This window comes from Ctenopharyngodon idella, chromosome 3, assembly GCF_019924925.1.
Source record: "Ctenopharyngodon idella isolate HZGC_01 chromosome 3, HZGC01, whole genome shotgun sequence".
In the NCBI taxonomy this organism is placed as follows: Eukaryota; Metazoa; Chordata; class Actinopteri; order Cypriniformes; family Xenocyprididae; genus Ctenopharyngodon; species Ctenopharyngodon idella.
In genome coordinates, this window is record NC_067222.1 from 11,294,497 (window position 1) to 11,315,450 (window position 20,954).

General features: G+C 36.0%; 2 protein-coding genes across 31 annotated transcripts in view; one reads left to right on the top strand and one right to left on the bottom strand.

The window, feature by feature from the left end:
* LOC127509895 (gastrula zinc finger protein XlCGF57.1-like) overlaps window positions 1-20,954 on the bottom strand; it is a 258,569-nt gene that overhangs the window by 77,181 nt on the left and 160,434 nt on the right. The window lies entirely within an intron of this gene.
* The window catches only part of LOC127509829 (protein NLRC5-like), a 90,085-nt gene that overhangs the window by 35,558 nt on the left and 33,573 nt on the right, over window positions 1-20,954 (top strand). For 15 of the 21 annotated variants that reach the window (XM_051888848.1, XM_051888845.1, XM_051888856.1 and 12 more), the window contains 4 exons: window positions 2,185-2,355; window positions 2,838-3,011; window positions 4,254-4,448; window positions 4,582-4,752. In XM_051888848.1, the coding sequence (XP_051744808.1) occupies window positions 2,185-2,355; window positions 2,838-3,011; window positions 4,254-4,448; window positions 4,582-4,752 (711 nt within the window). Of the gene's footprint in view, window positions 1-2,184; window positions 2,356-2,837; window positions 3,012-4,253; window positions 4,449-4,581; window positions 4,753-4,918; window positions 5,093-5,215; window positions 5,387-5,888; window positions 6,063-6,327; window positions 6,502-6,588; window positions 6,757-7,013; window positions 7,188-10,819; window positions 10,982-11,559; window positions 11,658-12,077; window positions 12,867-20,954 lie in introns of those variants that run through there. The other 6 variants (XM_051888854.1, XM_051888857.1, XM_051888849.1 and 3 more) reach the window with 4 other exon arrangements.

Sequence of the window (20,954 nt, forward strand, 5' to 3'; positions counted from 1 at the left end):
GCCGAAGGCCTGCGCCGTGACTTTGATCACGGTAGTCAACAAGCGCAGCTCAACCCCGGCTCAGAACTACCCTCATGCATAAAGAGTGCCTTGGCCTCACATGCAGGATGGGTGTGGTCTGTGAACAGCCACCCCACCCATAAGGGTAGTGAGAGAGTAAAAACTTATGCAGATTTTGGCACTTTTGGCATTCCATATTTATGGCACCAATATAGCTCCATACTGCCAAGTTTTTCATGCACATCCGGAACACCCGGGAAAGCATGGCTGTAAACTCTGAATCTGAGTCAGCATAAGCACACACCATTACAGTGGGCAGCGTCACCCTCATTTCCAGAGCATAACAGCCCTCTCTCCGATGCTGCAATCGACATCTGACCCTCAGCTGGAGCCCTAAATGGAATGCTAGGTTCCCCTATGAAAAGGACCAGCAATCCAATCCAGAAGCTGCACAGCATGTAATGCGCTAGAGGGAGGGGCCCTAGGGGGTTGGTTCCCCGAAGGAACCCCTCAACCTCAAGACACCCAAGCCATTTCACTAAAGTAGACCTCTTCTGGTGCTCCAGAGAGGGCGCTACAATGGAGATTAGGCAATGAGACCGCGCATCTAGAGCGCAGAGCGAGCGCTGGGTTGCCGTGACAACCCGCCCTGCAGCCCGACAGCTCGACGGCACACGACACGCAGAGGAGCGAGAGGTTTGCTCTCGCTGATCTCCGCGGTCTCCCAGAGTGTCGGGCAGACCCGCGGCTGTGCTTTTACACACAAGCGGCAGCTGGCCAACAACAGAGGGGACTCAAGCTTCCCGGAGAAAGAAGAGTCACGACCGGCGTGTCAACGTGATCATGTTCTCATACGAAAACATGAACCACCCACGAACATCGTTTCAGCACGCGCCCAGACATGTGAAACGGTGATCGTGGCCGTCAGTGAGGACAGGAAACGATCGCATCCAGAAACACACAAATAGAATGTCATTGTAACACAGTTCGTATGATGGGGGAAGAAGGAGGCGGGAACCGGCGAACATTCAAACAATAAACTTTAATAAAATAAACAAAGAACAAAACGAAAGTAATGCCGGCAGACCCTCGCGGGCGTCTGCCGGCCACACAAACATAATAAAACAAAATAAAGTCCAGGCCTGGTCCTCTCTCGTCCTTCACTATCGTCGCTCCTCCTTTTATGCTTCCGGAGCTCCTCCGTGAGAGACTCGAGGCCGGTGCACCTCACAGGTGGAGCTCGTTAACCCTCGCGTCACCGGCCTCGCGCCGTTCCCTCACGGCTCTCGCCCGCCCTGCTCGTCACAGTCATCTTTAAAAAGACGCAAGCTCTATTTGTGTAAGCTCTTTTAGGGACTTTACTCTTTTAGAGTGCTGAAGCACGCAGGGGAACGGCCGCCGCAACACAGACAGGGATTGTGTGCAGCCTGTCGTGTGCTCTCTCTCTTTGAAGGCGCTCACTCTTACCAGCCGTAAAAACGGCTTTCAGCGCTCAAAGCGCACCGTACCGGCCGTGAGAACAGCCTTCTGACGCTGTCAAAACAGCTATTTGCTCTATAATGGCAAACGAAACAAAAAACAGAAAATAAAGAGAGGACTTCGACCCCGCTGCTGTGCTGTTCGCCCGCACTCGAAAAAAAAGAGAAGTTCAACCAAAAAGCTTGACTCGTCTTCTAGCAGACACTTGCTTGCAGAGAACAGGAACAAACACCGTTCGGCTCCGAAGCGAAAAGCTGAAGATGCAACGCACCTGCTGCTCGTTATATACCCGCGCTGCGAGGCGAGCAGCTGATGCATATGATTGCATGCCAATGTGCATTGGCTCGTTGTAGTTACACTCGAAGTAGATTGGCCTCTCTAGCGAGATTCCTATTCGTCGGTCTGTCCGACGTACGTCGAACGTGACCGACTGAATGGGAACATAATTTTCATCATAACCGCACCTCTAAGAATAGCTTAGTGTGGCTAGGATCTAGTAGAAATGTTGTTGGTTTTGATGCAGTGATCAGTTTTGTTAGTTCTTCCTGTCCTATTGCAGTAAATGATTGCAATTGCCCGTTAGGGACAATATTGGAAACTAAAATGTGTGATGCTTTATTTGCAACAGCATCTGAAGTGCTTGAGAAGCTTATGAAGAGCTGTTGATCTAATGTGTTTAATAAATAATGCTGTTTTTGTGCTTAGGCTGAATAATTGTGAGCTGACAAATAAAAGCTGTTCAGTTCTAGCTACTGTTCTCTCTAAAAATAACAACCTGAAAGAGATGGATTTGAACAACAGCCGTCTGCTGTACTCAGGAGTCAAACAGATCTGTGAGGGACTGAAGAATACTGTATGTAAGCTGAAGATACTCAAGTGAGTACATTTTCATGGAAACACAAACCATCATCACTTTTATGACAGGAATATTATATACTTATCGCATCTGTTCACCACCTCAAGAAGGGGAAAAATATAAGACTACCATTTTACAGTGGTTTTTATTGACTGCAGAGGCACATTGCATTTTCACACAAATCATGAGTTCTCAATAACCTCACAACATTGTTATCTCTATAATATAATACTAATAATATACTATTGATGAATAAATTCAGAACTATAACACAGGTTCACAATTTACATTCTTACAACACTATAGATAAAATTATAAAAAATCTCAAACCACACATATTCCAATATAATTAACTCCTGGTGATTGTTATGTGATTATAATTAACTTGAACATTTATGACAATAAAACTAGAAGTGGTGTATCTGCAGATCCGATTATGCTCTAGTTTTGTTTAGTCAGAGATTTAGAATTCAATTAATAAAATTGATCTGTAAATCCACAGACTTTCAAACTGCAGTATCAGTGAAGAAGGTTATAAAGCTCTTGCTTCAGCTCTGAGCTCAAACCCTTCACACCTGATAGAGCTGGATCTCACAGGAAATGATCCTGGACAATCAGGAGTGAAGGAGTTCATTGATTTACTACAGAATCGAAAGTGTTCTCTGAAAAAACTGAGGTGAGTGTACTTAAAATACCTTGCAATAATTTAAAAAATGTAGTGGAATGAAGTCATAAAACATTTATGAAAGCTTTGAAATGGCTACAGGGTCTTTCACAAGTTTTGGACAAATTACTATTTAGCAGGTAAGGATGTTGATGGTTGGAGCAGATCGGATATTGTATGCCTGAGTTACAACAGCTTCCTCTTTCATGGTGAAACATCAGACTTTGTCAGGCCTCCATGGACACACCGTTCAACAAAAACTCAAGATTGTCACAATTTAAGACTTTAAGATTAGACTGACCTGACCATATATGATGTGGTTCTGGTTAAATCTTTAAGAGGAGTTAATCACAGTGTAAAACATGTAATTTCCTGTTGCCCACAGGTGGCGCTATGACTGTAACTGAATATTGCCATGTAGATGTCTTTAGGCCAGGACTCTAATAAAACATGTGAAGTTTGGGGCAGATCGGACATTGTACGCCCGAGTTACAACAACTTCCTGTATCATGGCGAAACATCAAAATTTTTCAGGCCGTCACGGACACGCCCTTCAGCGAAAACTCTAGATCTTCACAATTTAACGTCGCAAAGGGCTTTAGATTACACTGATCAAATATGATGTTGATCTGATTAAAGCTCTAGGAAGAGCTTGTTAAAGTACAAGGACTGGTAATGGCAACTGCAAAAATTTTGCAAAGAAAACTCAAAATATCTTACTTCCTGTTGGGTTTACGGATTTTGCACCCAGGGGCTTTTGTGTAGGTATTGGGCTGTTACATGTGTCTGCCGAATTTCATACTTGTACATGAAACATAGGGCGAAGGGCACTTAATTGAAATTTTGTAGGTGACTCTATTGAGCCGTTTTGGCACACCTAATTCTGAAACCCATATCAGATGTAAATTTTCACCACTTCTGCCCGTGTGCAAAGTTTCATGAGTTTTTGAGCATGTTTAGGCCCTCAAAAATGTGATTCATTTCTCACACCATCAGTGCTCAGGCCCTAATAAAATCATGCAAGACTGACATGTTAGGTATAAATCATATTCTTGTTATCTGTAAAAACAGTGGAAAGCTTTTTGAATAATCCATCAGTGTTACCATTCTGCCAGCTATCACTTGCTGAAAAAAAAATTGCTATGTCTGTTGGATCATGCTTTTTTTCAGGTGTTCATGGCAAATTCTTTTATCAGTTAGTAAGTTAAAATCATATACTGAAACAATATTTTACTGTATTTCCTCTGTCATCAGTTTTTTAGAAGGTCCTGCTGCAGAAGCCTATCAGTATCTTACTGAAGTTCTTGGAATTAAATACCTTGAGAAACCTTTAGAAACCTTGTTATTCTTGAGAGATCTGAATCTAAGTGAACATAAACTAGGAGACACAGGAGTGAATCAGATCGCTGTTCTACTGCAGGATAAACATTGCAAACCCAACACACTCATGTGAGTATTATTTTCATTTATTATTGTAAATAATGAAGGATAAACCATAGAGTGACAAAATTCTTAGGTATCACAGAATGTTGGCATCATTTACATTGTGTTTATAAATTCTTTCTTCTGTTCATCTTTATAGGCTGCGTGATTGTGGTCTAACAGAGAAAAGCTGTTCAACTCTCGCTACAGTCCTGAGATCAAACTCCAGTCTGAAAAAGCTAGACATCAGCAACAATAATCTGCAGGATTCAGGAGTGAAGAAACTCCAGAACGGATTAGAAAATACAAACTGCAAACTGAAGACACTCAGGTGAGTTCATTGAACCATTGTTTGATTTTAATAATGACATTCCTTTTTGATCAAAGTTAAAATATCACTGTAGTAAACTGAAGAAAGAGGGAAAGATGTGCTTTATCATCCTGATCAGAAAATAAAATGCATCTGACGTTTTTACAAATAAATCTCTTTTCTCTAGTCTTTTAAACTGCAGTATCACAGAAGAAGGTTTTAAAGCTCTGGCTTCAGCTCTGAGATCAAACCCTTCACACCTGATAGAGCTGGATCTCACAGGAAATGATCCTGGACAATCAGGAGTGAAGGAGCTCAATGTTTTACTACAGAGTAGACACAATTCACTGAAATCATTGAGGTGAGGCATGATGAAATAAACTATATTTGTAGAAGTATTATTTCATTAATACAATATGCTGTTGTATTAAAGTGATTTCAGGGTTTTAAAAACTGACTACTGGGAATTTTTTCCCTTCTGCAGGTTTTTGAGTCCTGATACAGAGAAAGCCTGTCAGTATGTGCATGGACTTGTGGGTAAAAACCCATTATTCCTGAATGAGCTGAATCTGAGTGAACATAAACTAGGAGACACAAATGTAAAGGATCTCGCTGCTCTTCTGAAGGACAAACACTGTCAATTCAACACAGTGACGTGAGTATTTCAGTTTAAATTGTTACATTATTTTAGTATTGTGTTACTTAGTTAATATTTTTTCCTCATTTGGGAAAAATTGTCATTTGTTTCCTCATTTGTCAGAACCACAATAAAGTCATGTATTAAAATTAAACAAGCTTCTACAGTTCTGTGAAAAGAAGTGACATCAAGCTTTAAACAACTACCAAAGCAAGACAGTATTAATTTACATTATTAATTCTGTAATTTCATTTTCTGTATAGGGAGAAAACACAATATAAGATTTCTATATTATTTTTATATTAGAAAAATATTAAATTACATAAAATAAGTGTATATATATTAGAAAGAAAGTAATTAGAAAGGGATTTGAAAGAATCAACGTAAATGATGTACAACAGAGACGTACAGTATGTTTGTTTTCATGAAGCTACACACACACACACACACACACACACACATCCTTGATTGTGTCATCATGAATCAATCGTTTTTTTTTCTGTCTTGCTTTTTTTTTCAGGCTGTTTAAATGCAGTTTTAAAGAACATCAGTGTTCCATCCTGACTTTAGCTCTAAAATCAAATCCATCACAACTGAGAGAGCTGAACCTGAGTGGGAATAATCTAGGAGTCTCTGGAGTGAAAAACCTCAGTGATCTACTGATGAACCCACAATGCAAGCTGGAAAAACTACAGTTAGTATCATTATACTGTACATCAGTTACTGTGTGATTACAGCTTACTGTGTATTTGTTTATTTAAAGACAGTGGGAGCTAAATAATAGCGTTTATAGCACTGCACCTTGTTGCATTTCCCTATTGGTCACTTAATAATTTACAGCATACAGTTTAATTGCGACAGGGTTAAAACAGACTAAGGAAATAATTACTGTACATGCTGAAGCACTTCAATATGGTGGTCATTGTAGATCTAACACATTTTCCCTTTTGTGTCTTTAGTCTGTGTGGATGCAGTATTACAGAGGAACAGTGTCTCATCCTGACTTCAGCTCTGAAATCAAACCCATCACACCTGAGAGAGCTGGACCTCAGTGGGAATAAAATTAAAAACACAGAAGTGAAGCACTTATGTGACGTACTAAAGGATGCACTCTGTAAACTGGAGAGATTGAGGTCAGTAACATTCACATACAAGAAAGTGTTTTGGTGTTTGAATGAAACAGAATGAAGAGTTTGATCATCTCTTTTCTCCCAATGTAGCTTAAGAGGCTGTGAAATGACAGATGAAGATTGTTCTGCTGTGACTTCAGCTCTGAAATCAAACCCATCACACCTGAGAGAGCTGGAGCTGAGTGGGAATAGACTAGGAGACTCTGGAGTGGAAAACCTCAGTGATCTACTGATGCAATGCAAACTGGAAATATTTAAGTTAGTAATATTATGTACAGCAATTGAATTTGCAATTGCATGATTGTACAGTATTCTGAACAATTTTTAAAAAATTTAACAAAGATTTTCTTGACATTCTCATGTTAAAATTGATACTTTTGCAGTTGATTTTATAGTTAATCTACATTCATTAAAAACAATGTAGACCAAAAATATTGTACTGCATGGCATTTAATAATGATGCATTTGAACTTAACATGATTCTGAATCTTTGTTCTTCCTCTTTCTGTCTTCAGTCTGAGTGGATGCAGTATTACAGAGAAACAGTGTCTCATCCTGACTTCAGCTCTGAAATCAAACCCATCACACCTGAGAGAGCTGAACCTCAGTGGGAATAAACTAAAAAACACAGGCGTGAATCACTTATGTGATGTACTGAAGGATTCACACTGCAAACTGGAGAGATTGAGGTCAGTAACATTCACATATAAGAATCAAAATGGTTAAAGTCAAGGGTCCGTGTACCTTCGGATAATTTGTTTTCTCGTTTTTGTCTTCTAAACGGAAAAACGAATAAACCATTCATTTATCACATATTCAACCCTTCTCATCAACATAAATAAACAAATTTCGAGTCATTTTTCATATTTTTATTTTTGTTTTCATTACACTTTGTTCTAATCCACCAAATGGAAAAAAATAAAACCAAATTGGATAAACAGCTTGAATATTCAATCTCTACATGGGCGGGAATAAAATGCCCCTTTCCGCTGATTGGTCAATCAAAGATCAAGCCGTGCTGTCATCAGCTCCACGCAACAGAATAGACAATCATCTGATACATTTGTACGGATTATTACAGAGTTTATTGCAACTACATTTAATCTCTTTTTTATCGAACAGCCAGACTAATAAATGGCTTGACACAACCCCTACCAGCGCAGAGCCTAGACAGAGCTTTCTAATTTTTAAATTTCTAATTTAAGATCAAAACAATGAAAGATCCGCACATGAGAATGAAGTCAAAAAATCTCCAACAAATTTATTATCCAGAGGCCACAAAAAGTGCAAAAGTGCAAGTGCAGAGTGCAAAACATTTTTGGGATCAACCCTTCATCAGTGCCATGATTCCAAGCATATACCTGTATCCATTTAATAAGCTTATTACCGTAATCATTATGGAAAAACGGATTTAAATACCGGATTTTCCTCCAATACTAACACCATAAAGGTAAATAGATATACTCATAATCAATGTTATACAACAGCATTTTTCTCAAAAAAATTCTCAAAAAAAAAAATATTTTCAAAATATCCTATAAATATACATTGTAATACTTAATTATCACAAACAAATACTACATATGAACATCACAATTGCAAATTGAAATGCATGATCTTGAAACCAACAGCTCGACACATGTACAAATAGAAAAATACATATCCACATGATTGACAATTGAAATGCATAATCACAACATGATCTTAAAGCAAAAGATTCAACAAATATAAATTTACCAAAGAAAACTTGGAATCATGGCACTAATGAAGGGTTGATCCTGAAAAAGTTTTGCCCTCTGCACTTGCACTTTTGCACTTTTTGTGGCCTCTGGATAACAAATTCGTTGGAGTTTTTTTTTTTTTTTTTTTTTTACTTCATTCTCGTGTGCGGATCTTTCATTGTTTTGATCTTGGAGTTATCTTTGGATCTACGCACCACCAGAAGCTGCATGTATAAGTATTTGTTTGGACTCTGATCTGGCGCTATGCTTTTCCATTTTTTCCTATGAATTTCTAATTTACACATAAAGTCACGTGCCATGAAATACTAATTTATTGTATTAAATATTAATTTACGTGGCATCTATTTTATTACAATGTACGATTCACATTTAAATAACAATTTACGTGGCAACTGCTCTCACAACTACTCCTAGCCAACTACTAGCCTATTTAGCACACTTATTAGCCTACTCATTTATCTGACCAACTCTCAAAATCTGTGTGCCAGAGAGCGCTCCGCACTGAACAGCTCAGAGAGAATGCATAAGCTAGTGAAGCGCAGAGCAGAATCGATTCAAGGGTCAAGTCAATTCATCTTCATTTATATAGCGCTTTTTACAATACAGATTGTTTCAAAGCAGCTTCACAGTGATAGGAAAATTAATGGACAGAGATTGTTTTGGCTTTACAGCAGCTCTAGGAAAAAGGTATTATCGAGCTAAAGTTTTTGATTGAATCACTTCCGTTGTAAAAAATCATTGATTATTAACTTAGGCGATGCTTAAATGACACATTTTTAACTGAAAACAGAAGACTTTTATGCGTTCTTGCCATTCATACATGTTTTGGGTAGACTATGAAATAACACTTTGAACAATAAAACCAGTGATGAATATATATTTTTATATTTATTGCCATCTATCACCGTCATGAATTAATTAAGCCAAATAGATCTGAAGTTGCTTTTAGATGTATTTACACAATTTAATGATGCTCAGAGAGGTCTGTAAATGCATTTACATACATAAATACATAATGCAATGACAGTAATTTTATGTTTTAAACAACGCTTTGAATACAGAAATATGTAATAAATTACAAGATGAAACGAATATGAAATCTCGCCAGTAGGTGGCAGCAAGTCACTGTGTTAATGAATGAGTCATTTTATTCAATCGATTCGCTCAAAGCGCTGATTCATTCAGTAATCAAAAGGCTGTATGGCTGGTGAATCACTCACTCAACTGATTTGTTCAAAGACTCAGATTCATTCAGCCTATGCTGTGAGTCGCACAATGATCTGTGACTTTGCTTTAGAAGTTTAGCTGGCAGGAAAAAAATAAAATGTTTTGAGTAACATCAATTAATACTCAGTGTTAATAAAATAAACTCAGTGTATTGTTTAAAACAACAGTCAGGACTGCTGCTCTCCTCTTCACTACAATGTAACTACATTCTCTATGCACTGTTCAGAGCGTCGCACAGTTTTGGCACACAGATTTCAAGAGTTGATCAGCTAAATAAAACAGTGGTGTGACAAATACATAGGTAAAATAGGTAGGCTAGGGGTAGTTGTGACAGTAGCTGCAACGTAAATTAATATTTAATATGATAAACTAATTCCACGGCACGCAAATTTATGTGTAGGCAGAAGAAAGCTCTGTACCCCTGTAGAGTTTGTGTCGAGCCATTCATTAATCTGGTTGTTTGAGAAATATGACTACTGTAGATGAAATGTCTGAGTTAAGAATCCGTACAACTGTAGCAGATGACAATTCTGTTGCACGGAACTGAGAAAGAACTGATGACAGCAGCTTGATGTTCACTTAATTACATTCTCTCCGTGATGTCCAGTGCGTCACGCAGCTTCGGCAAAGATTTTGAGAGTTGATCAGCAAAATAAAACAGCGGCGTGCCAAATACGTATAGCTAGGAGTAGTTGTTAGAGCAGATGCCATGCAAATTAATATTTAATACGATAAATTAGTATTTCACGGCAAGCGAATTTATGTGTACAGTACACAGAAGAAAGCTCTGTCTAGGCTCTGCGCTGGTAGAGGTTGTGACGAGCCATTTATCAGTCTGGCTGTTTGATAAAAAAGAGATTAAATGTAGTTGCAATAAGCTCTGTAATAATCCATACAAATGTATCAGATGATTGTCTATTCTGTTGCGTGGAGCTGATGACAGCGCGGCTTGATCTTTGATTGACCAATCAGCGGAAAGGGGCGTTTTATTCCCGCCCATGTAGAGATTGAATATTCAAGCTGTTTATCCATTTTGGTTTTATTGTTTTTCCATTTGGCGGATTAGAACAAAGTGTAATGAAAACAAAAATAAAAACATGAAAAGAAATCAAGATTTGTTTATTTATGTTGATGAGAAGGGTCAAATATATGATAAATGAATGGTTTATTCGCTTTTCCTTTTAGAGGACAAAAACGAGAAAACAAATTATCCGAAGGTACATGGACCGTCAAAACACATGATTTCAGTATCTTATGAAGAACCTGAGTTCATATTATATTTGTGGAAAATTCTTCACTTTAAATTTGTTTGTAAGATGAACTAATTTTATTTTTTGTTTGTTTTTTCCTAGTCTGAATGAATGTGGCATTACAGATGTTTCTTCTTTAACTCGGTCTTTGACTAAAACCAAAGCACTGCAGTGTTTAAAAGAGCTTGACCTGAGTAACAATAAAATAGGAAAGTCAAAGGAGCAACTCAGTAAAGCACTACAAGAGTCAAACTGTGAACTAAGGTGAGTAAATGCCTCTTTTTTTCCCTCTGATACATGAAGTGTTTCAGATATTTGTGCAAAATTATCATGAAGTGTTATCAAACGAAAGGGCTAATCAACAAAGTTACTTAAAATAAGTTTTAATACTGATAGATTTACTTTTGTAAACATAAGAAAACTGCTGCCCTTCTGCTAAAATCAGTGCAGATTCCAGCTTTGGCTCACAGCCGTCCAGCCTCACATGATCAATGTCTCTGTCTCTTGTGTGTTTTTACTTTCACAAACAACACGTCACTTTATTTTAAGTTGCTTTCTAAAACCCATGAAACCACTTTTAACTGCTTTGACCAGTGAAAAGCTTTGCTGAAAAGTTTTTGTTTTAATTCAGAATAAAATTTGCTCATCTTTCTGTTATTATGACAAAATTATGATCATAATTCTTGTTTTAAATTTATTCTATTTTAAAACAATCAGAAATATATACTGCAAATAATGTTATTAAAAGTCATGTTAGTGTCCTGTCTTGCACTTCTTTGCACTTCTGTGTACTTCTGTGAAACTCAACATTAAATATTTTGTCTTCTGATTCCTTCTTACAGACTTGACAGCGAAAGCTTTCTAAAACGTGTTGGTGGCTTCTTTACATCCTGGTTTTAATCTTAGAAACCTGTGAAATGAATGAGACCATCATTATCAGGTGAGGATCCTCTGAAGAGCCTCAATATAATACTGCATCTATGAAGAAAAATGAATGTGTGATGTCTGTATAACAATCTAAAGTTTACATTATTAAAATAAGAAAAAGAAACTCAATGTTTATGTGAGTTTTATATCTTTAATATAAGCTGTGTCTGATCAGGGATTTTTAGGGAGATTTTGCCAAACACAATTCATAAAACTATTCAAAACCCACAGCTGTTATGAATTTAACCCATTTGTTTGATAGCAAATTTAAACATCTTCAAATAACTGTTTTAACAAATGTAAAGTTTATTACCCTAGCTCTTAAGTATTACTATTTAAAAATGATAGCTAATGCACACAGGTGGAAGAAGTTCAGACGTACAAATATAATAATGCAGCAATAATGGAAACATGATAATTTTGTGTTTTACAGGTTGAACACACGAGGAAAAAGGGCTAGGTCTGTGCTTGGGTGGGAAATGATATTGGGACTAAACTCAACCATAATGAAGTCATTCATATGTTGTTAATCTTAAATCTGATCTTGTATTTCTGTATGTTTTGTGTTATATCAGTCTTGTGCTTTATATACAGAAAATATTTAAATTTGCATTTGTAAGTTGTTAGGGCCAGTTCTAAGGAGAGGCAGATTCTCCTTGTGCAACACATTTATTTGACATTTAAAGAAACGCTTGATTGTGTTGTTACCTAGATGAATAACGACTGTTTAGGCTGCCAACTATTTTTCAGAAAAATCCTTCACTAACAGTTTCCAGCAGTGACTCTATGATATTGAAATCCAAGGGACTCATACACCACTATTACAAAAGATGCAAACATTCATTGATGTTCAAGAAGCCTTTAATCATAATGACAATAAGAATGTACATGTGTACATTGTGTATATTTAGTCATTTTGTCTTGTGGTCCATATGTAAACATTTGTTGTGTGAAATAGCTTAAAAAAATAAATGACATTTTTATTTTTCCTGTGGATCCCTGAGGACCATTTTACCATTTAAAAAAAAAAAAAAAAAAAAAAATGTTATGAAATGGTATGTTTTATGCACACAATTAAACAAACAAGAATACAGATGTCATTTCTGTTCTGACAGCTGCAAGACCGCACCAATAGAATATGTGTCGTCTTTCATGTCAAAATCTTGCATTTGATCATTATTAAGGTTAAAATTTTAAATAAATGTTTTAATATAAAAATAAATGTTGGGAAAATGCACTGATACTTTCAAACATGAAACTAAACCACCAGTAGGTGGCAGCAAAGCACTTAAAGGGATTGTTCACCCAAAAATGAAAATTCTGTCATCATTTACTCACCCGCAGGTTGTTTCAAACCTGTATACATTTCTTTGTACAGCTGAATGCAAAGGAAGATATTTTGAAGAAAGTTTGTAACCAGGCTGCTTTGGGCCACCATTGACTTCCAAAAAAAAAAAAATACTATGGAAGTCAATGGTGGCCCAAAGTGGCCGGGTTACAAACTTAAAAAAATATTTTCCTTTGTATTCAACATAACAAAGAAATTTATACAGGTTTGGTACAAACTGAGGGTGAGTAAATTCTGACAGAATTTTAATTTTTGAGTTAATTAGTGATTCATTCATCTCTAGGGAAGCATCGAAACACAAGAATGAGTCTGATTTTATTACGTTCATGTACATGATGATTGTTAACGGTATTCGCAGTGCATGATAGGCTAATTGATGTAGCCTATTTCTAGCTCTGTTGAGGATCACGCTGCTTCTTTGAGAGACTCTCGTGGAGAAATCTGACAAATGAGCGCAAAAGCACACATAAACGCAACAAAACATACTGAGGTAAAAATAATTATAGTTAATCATCATACTTTTAACAAAAAAACAGCTGTTCTGACGAATATATCATGATTGCTAACGTTGATTTTATAGTTCAATAAACAAGCAGTTAATATTGTGGTAAGTCACTTACATTTCTGACACAACATCTACTGTTTTTGTCCTTTTTCACCAATGAAAATAATTCCAAACAAAGATCACAGCAGAACTATCGCTATTCTCAAAGCATCTTGTTACTAAATGATTTAGCATTTGGAATGAATTGGTTAAATGAAAGAATCACTCAATAAGTGCCTTGATGCCACCTACTAGAAGACAATGATGCAGCCAGAAATGATGAGAACAAACATTTAAAGGCAACACATGTTAAAAGGGACATTCTGAAACACTTAACATGCCTTATTGTTCAAACACTGATAATGGAGGAGCAAATTCAGCACTTTAAGCATTATTTCCGCCTGTAGGAAAAGAATAAAAAAAGAAAGAAAGAAAGAAAGAAATGAAAGGTTTTATTGTTTTAAAGTATTTATTCCCACCAATGTATTCCAATTGCAGTGATTTAAAAAAAGCACAGTGAATTCAGGGTGATTGACACTTTTTCCAAGTCATCTCAATGGCAAGAATCCCAATCACCCTGAATTTGCCCCCTGTAAAACTATCCTTGTACACAATAGCGACCCAAAAGTTGTTGCGTGGTCACGTAATGTCAGATTTAGTGCTTTTTCGACTGTTTACGTCAATAGTATTGGGAATGCATTCATGACAGCCAAAAGACTTTCCCTGAGCAACACCCATAATGATATTCTGGTATTTGTGGAGGCAGTTCCGAAAGAATTTGATGCCTTTTAGGCACTTACTACTGCAGCTTGACATTTGGGCTGTGGCAGTGCAGTGGGTGTCAAATTCCAAAAGCCCTCATGCTCTATTGGGGTTTAAAGACACAAGAGAATCTCAATCTTGCATTGTTGCTGCGGGCGTGTTAGATTTCCGTTTATTGTATGTATTAAGTAGGCCTACTGCCGGCGCACATGAATTTGATGTTCCAATATCACTGTCTTGTCTTAATAGCCTGCATTAATCCATGTGAAGTGCTTGTAAACAACGCTTTGTAAAGCCTGTTAAAACATTAATTGTTTGTGCGAGCGCACATGTATTAAACATATGACAGCTCCTAGCATGGATAAATCATAACTCCTGATTTACTGTTCCTAGTTTAACTCTGAGTTGTTGTATTAATGTTGTTTGTTGTCTCTTTAAATGTATGAAACATAGGCTAGGGGTTTTCAAACTGGGGTCCAGGGACCCCCATTGGGCTGCATAATAGCCTGATAATAATAGCCTAATAATGATAATAATAATAATAGTAATTAATAAATAAAATAAAATTCAAATGATTAAATGAAAAAATAGCCAAAATGTCAAAAATATAAAACAACACTCAAAAAATGAATTTTTTCAAAAATTGGGTAAAATATGGACAAACCCAACAGGGTTACATTACAACATACCGGCTGGGTTGGGCCATATTTTCCCCACTTTTGGGTTGAAATAACCTAGCATTTTTAGAGTGAATAAATAAAATTAATAAATTACTTAAAATAAGTAAATAAATGAATACATTTGGAAAACCCTGGTAATAAAAACTGTAGTAGAAATAAAATAAAATAAATAAATAAAATTGAAAATAAGTCAAATAACATAGAAGCGTGTAGAGAAAAACTGTAAAAAAAACATTTTAAAAAATTAAATATTAAAATATAAAAAATAAACAGCACATTACAATAAATAAACGTTATTAAATATTACATTTAAAAAATAATAATAAATTAGATTAAAATAATGTGGAGGAAAACATTTTAAACCAAAAATTTAGAACCAAATAAGATTAAAATGTAGAGAAAGATGAAATAAATAAATTAGAATAAATTAAAGTGATTATAATAAAATAATAGTCATTAATCTATGAAATTAACAATTAATATAAATAGATTTATAGATAAATAGATTTCATTAAAGAAATACATTTAACAGTATTTTATTACAGTGAGTGGAAAAGATTTATAAAAATGTAAATTAATAGAAACTAATTTTAGATTTATAATATTAGTTTTCCAGTGTATTAATTGGGCAGATGCTTTTAAATTTCAGAATAGGGGTTCTTCAAATGAAGATAATCATATGTGGCGGTCCGAGACATCTAAAAGTTTGAAAAGCCCTCACATGGGCTATAGCATTGTTAATCGTATGTAGATATTGTTCAAAATAACCATGACTTCAATGCAATCTAGGGTTTGTGAAATCAGAAATTATATGAAGAGTTTAGATGCAAAAACCTGTAAGTCCATCTGACCGGTACTTCTGATTGGGCTGAGGCTGGGATTTAGCTATGTCCGGAGAGCATTCACTCAGTCTCGCTATCTCATTTTTGACCCTTCATATGTTAATTGGCTATACAGACTATATGTCATCTCATTCATGAGTTCATTGAATGAAAAAAAAAAAATGGATTGTCGTCTTTGGGCGGGGCATGAGTTGCTTCCTCAGGCAGAGGAGTTTCAAGCACCCCGGGGTCATGAGTGGTGGGTTGATAATGACTGAAAGAATGTACAGATCCCACAAGGACATGGTGGAGGAAAAAAATATGAGATCATAGAAAAAATAAGAAGACGATGCTTTTTTATATTTTGCGTTCCCCCTAGAAACTTTGTGTTGTTCTTATTCCAGAGGTTGTTTATACTCACAAAGAAGACAAATAAGCTGGACTTGAACAAAGTTTGAAGATGTTTCTGAAGGATTTTTTCCCTATTTATTTCAGGCTGTTGTTTTGTGATTAGACGGAATGGAAAGTACTTTTACTTTACTTTTTTTCTTCTTGAATAACTGCCAGTTTATTAATCTTAGTAACATGCTGTCATCTCCAGATCGTACAGAATTGCCGAATGTTTTCACGGATCAGTGCTTTGCCGTTTGCACTGGCGTCTTTGCTGCAATAATGTCAGAGGAGCGAGGAAAGGACTGTCCCACTGAAATCAGGCTCTCAGAAGAACAGAGGTAAGGCTGTTTTCAATTACACTACTTTTCTGTGAAGAACAAAACCTTGCCAACAAGGAGTGTTTTATACATGCTGGGTTTTATATTACTGTGTAAAATTGAGAAAAGCCTAAACATGTTGCACATATTTACGGGTTAAAAATTACTTTGAACAAATAGAAAAATATTCACGGCAAACAGAGCTTTATAGACCGTTTCATGGTTACTAACATACCATGTGCTTCTACCATTAATGTAGATGTTTTGGGACTTTTAATGACTAAATTTAGGTAATGGACACTACTAGTGACTTTTTCTGGTTAAAATTCTACTGAAAGTAGATTTTGTCTCTTTTCTTCAACCCAAATGGGGTAAAATATGGACAAAATATGGGGTAAAATATGGACAAACCCAACGGTTGGCTAAAAAAATTAATTAGAAAATTTAACCCAATGGTTGGGTTTGTCCATATTTTACCCAAGTTGAAACAACCAAGCAGTTTTTTAGAGTGTAGCCTCACATTCCCTGCACACAGTTCAAGTCAGATTTGCAGATAAAACTAGTTGTTATGTTAATTAGTTTTTAGTACTTCTGTTGATACATTTTCATCTAATGCACATCTGGATGCACTGTCGCAAAGTTTTAGAACCACAGTTGTTTCAGTTAAAAACCACAGTTGAAAGTGTAAATTGTGCATGGTTAGGAACCAGCGCTTCATTTGGCTGTACTTTAACCATGATTCCATCTTAAAGTCAGAGCTTAAAGTCTTCATATTGAGACTCTTGTTTTATTTCTTCCTCTCTGTTCTTTGTGTCATTAGTGAAAGATCAGGTTCACCAGTATTCAGCTCTGTGTCTATGAACAGTGACTGGTCAAAAAATGATGGTCCAAACTTCAATGAGAACAAAACATCACCTACCAAAAGGTATTTCATGTGTTTTGCATCACAGCAATGTCTTAGCTAATTTCTCAACAGTGGTGTATATGATAAAACTCCAATGAATAAAACAATAACTCACAAATCACCTGTAGTAAAGTGTTTTTTTCTCTCTGTTATTTATGTTATTAGTGAAAGATCAGGCTCACATTTTTTCAGCTTTTCTGTGAAGAGTGACGAATCAAATAAAAGTGGAAGACCAAACTTCAGTGAGAAAACATCATCGCCTTCCAAAAGGTATTTCATGTGTTTTGCATCATAGCGTTGTGATAGCTAATTTCTCTGCTGTGTTGAATGATCTTCATTGAATACACAATAAATCTATAAATCACCTGAAGTAAAGTGTTTTCTTTCTTTCTGTTCTTTGTGTCATTAGTAGAAGATCAATGTCCAGATCTGTGTCAGTGAAGAGTGACTGTTCAATAGTTCAACCACCAGGCTTAAGAGAGAAAACACTATCAGCTACCAAAAGGTATTTCATGTGCACTGTAAAAAGTAATACGCTTTATCTACTCCATAAAATTTTGGCAACAGATTACAAGCAATATTATTAATTAAATTCAACTAATAGAATCGAGTTAGAATTAATCAAACGAAATCCTTAAGACATCAACCATTTAAAACAAGTAAAATTTAAGTAAAATGTAAACAAAAACATACGAATAACAGACAGACATCAAAGATGAATTAAGAACTCTTTATTTTTTATTGCCAACATTGAAGACACCTGATGATAACAAGCAGAATCACTGAAGCAAAGAGAAACACAAGAATTAACAGAGGTTTAGATGTTGATTTTATTGAAAATTGTTGGTCACTATTATGGTGATCAGTGTTTCGTTTAGTTGGGCAGTTTGATTCTTTGCTTTTTATGTCAGTTTGTGGGTTTTTGTAATGGTGTTTGCTAATTTTACACATTTTAAATGGTTGACTTTTAAGGAATTAATTTGATTAATTCTAACTCAATTTTTATATATTGAATATTATTAATAATATTGCTTGTAATCTGTTGCTCCAATTTTATTGAGTAGATAGATCGTGTTACTTTTTACAGTGTTTTTCATTAAAGATTTGTGTTAACTTTGTTAAATCTTAAAAAAAAAAAACAATAATGTGTCACAGAATGTGTCTTTGAAATTCAAAATACCTCACAGATTATTTATTATAGCATGCTGTAAATACCATACAAGCAAAAACATGCGTTTTTTTTTGTGCATGTGCCTTTAAATGCATATGAGCTGCTGCTCCCCGCCCCCTTTCCACGATCACAGTTCCTACCTGCCTGAATCGGATTCTCTTCTAAATAATATCAAGACATCTGCCTGGTTTTGATTATCATCTATATCATGATCATGCTTACAGAGTTCAAGAAGGTTTATTATTTCCACGTGTTTTTAAAAGCTATCAATTTAAACTTGTAATTGATCATTTTCTGAGCGCACATATCTGAACCAGACAAGCAGACAGCATGTCTCAGACTAAACTAACTCTCTTTTTTATGTTTTATTGTGTTTAAACTGCCAAATACACACAAGGTTATGTCAAAAACACAAAGTTCACATAAACACAGTCAGTTTTGTCTGTGAACGTAAACAGCAGGCACAGAAATCTCATGTTTGTAGAAGATGTGACACATTCCTTTCAGAAATAAAACTAACTCCACTGTCTTCAGCGGCTGTGATGACGGTACAAAATGACTGTTATGTTCTTTCTTACATCCAACAACAAAACACTTCAATTGCTTACCAGACATTCGTGTCGCTAAACCTTCTCGTGTGGTGAGAAAATGGCGCACAGTGTATAACTCGCTCAGGGCCGACACTATGCTAAGTTTACCATCAGTTGTGGGCAGGGCAATAATCAATGTGATATTCAAAGTCCATTTAACATTAAATAGAGCACATAATCCATACATGTATGTTCTTGTTTTAGTCATGACATCGCGTCACTTCTAGTTAAGACATGTTGTTATCCTGTGAGAAGACGCTGTTTTCATGTATTCATGACAGCACAGTGATGCTTTCCTATAACAGACACTTCAAAGTGTGAGAGATCACATTACATTTGTTGAGAGACACAATTGTGGGTCATAGTGAGAACTCACTGGTGCTGAAATAGAAAGCTTCATGACCCTTTTATGACGTCTGTCTGAACTTATTTATATGAGCCTGAATAACTTCCTCAAGTAAAGTATTGTTTTTCTCTGTTCTTTGTGTCATTAGTGTAAAATCAGGCTCGTATAGTTTTGGCTCTGTGTCTGTGAAGAGTGATAGATCCATGGATAATCCACCACCAGTCTTCAGTGAGGAAACACCATCATCTACCAAAAGGTATTTATTTCATGTGTTTCTTGTTGTTGTTCACACATAAAACTACATTTTTCATGAACCCATTTTCTGTACTGATGAATGCTGGGTCGGAATAACCTGCTGGTTTGATGATGGTTTGACCCAAATTAAAAATACTACTTTTTTGTGTGTTGTTTAGTAACAAAGAGCAGAAGACCACAGTAAATGTTGGTGCAGAATTTACACGATGGCAAAAGCTTAAAGCACAAAAGCGATTGAATAGTGATGTTGAACTGGCATCTTTTCTTCTCAACAGGTGAGAACACAAAATACCAGTTTGTCTTGCACTGTTTAATTTACATTGCTAACTAAAATACCATTGTCAAAAACTGTCTATTATGTTACTGCTTTTGTAAAGTGTCCTTGAGCTTGGGAAAGGCGCTATATAAATTAAACATATTATTATTATTATTAAATGTGTAATTTATTTTTGCAAGAGACTGAATAGGCCATAACATGTAACATGGCTTTTGCAGGGATACTGCTTTGAATCTAAAATAGCCAGTTTGATTCTTGTAAACTGAAGATTTTTTCAAAATTCAGTGCTAGGCATGTGTAAAGAGGGAATACAGAGTGCAGTGACTGGGTGGTCTACCAACTACTTACAGTGCATGCCTTAAAGGATTAGTCCACTTTAAATAAACTTTTCCTGATAACTTACTCACCCCTGTGTCATCCAAGATGTTCATGTCTTTCTTTCGTCAGTCGAAAAGAAATTAAGGTTTTTGATGAAAACATTCCAGGATTTTTCTCCATATAGTGGACTTCAATGGCCTCCAAACGGTTGAAGGTCAAACGGTCAAAATTACAGTTTCAGTGCTGCTTCAAAGGGCTTTAAACGATACAAGACGAAGAATAAGTGTCTTATCTAGCGAAACGATTGGTCATTTTCGAAAAAAAATACAACTGTTTATGCTTTATAAACACAAAATATCGCCTTGAACGTACTTCCGGTTTCCGCATTCTTCAAAACGCTTACGCTGTATGTCCTACGCATTCCCTATTCAACTTACGGAAAAAAACGAAACTGCCGCCGCATTCGTTCTGAATAATCCTGGAATGTTTTCCTCATAAACCTTAATTTCTTTTCGACTGAAGAAAGAAAGACATGAACATCTTGGATGACATGGGGGTGAGTAAATTATCAGGAAAAGTTTATT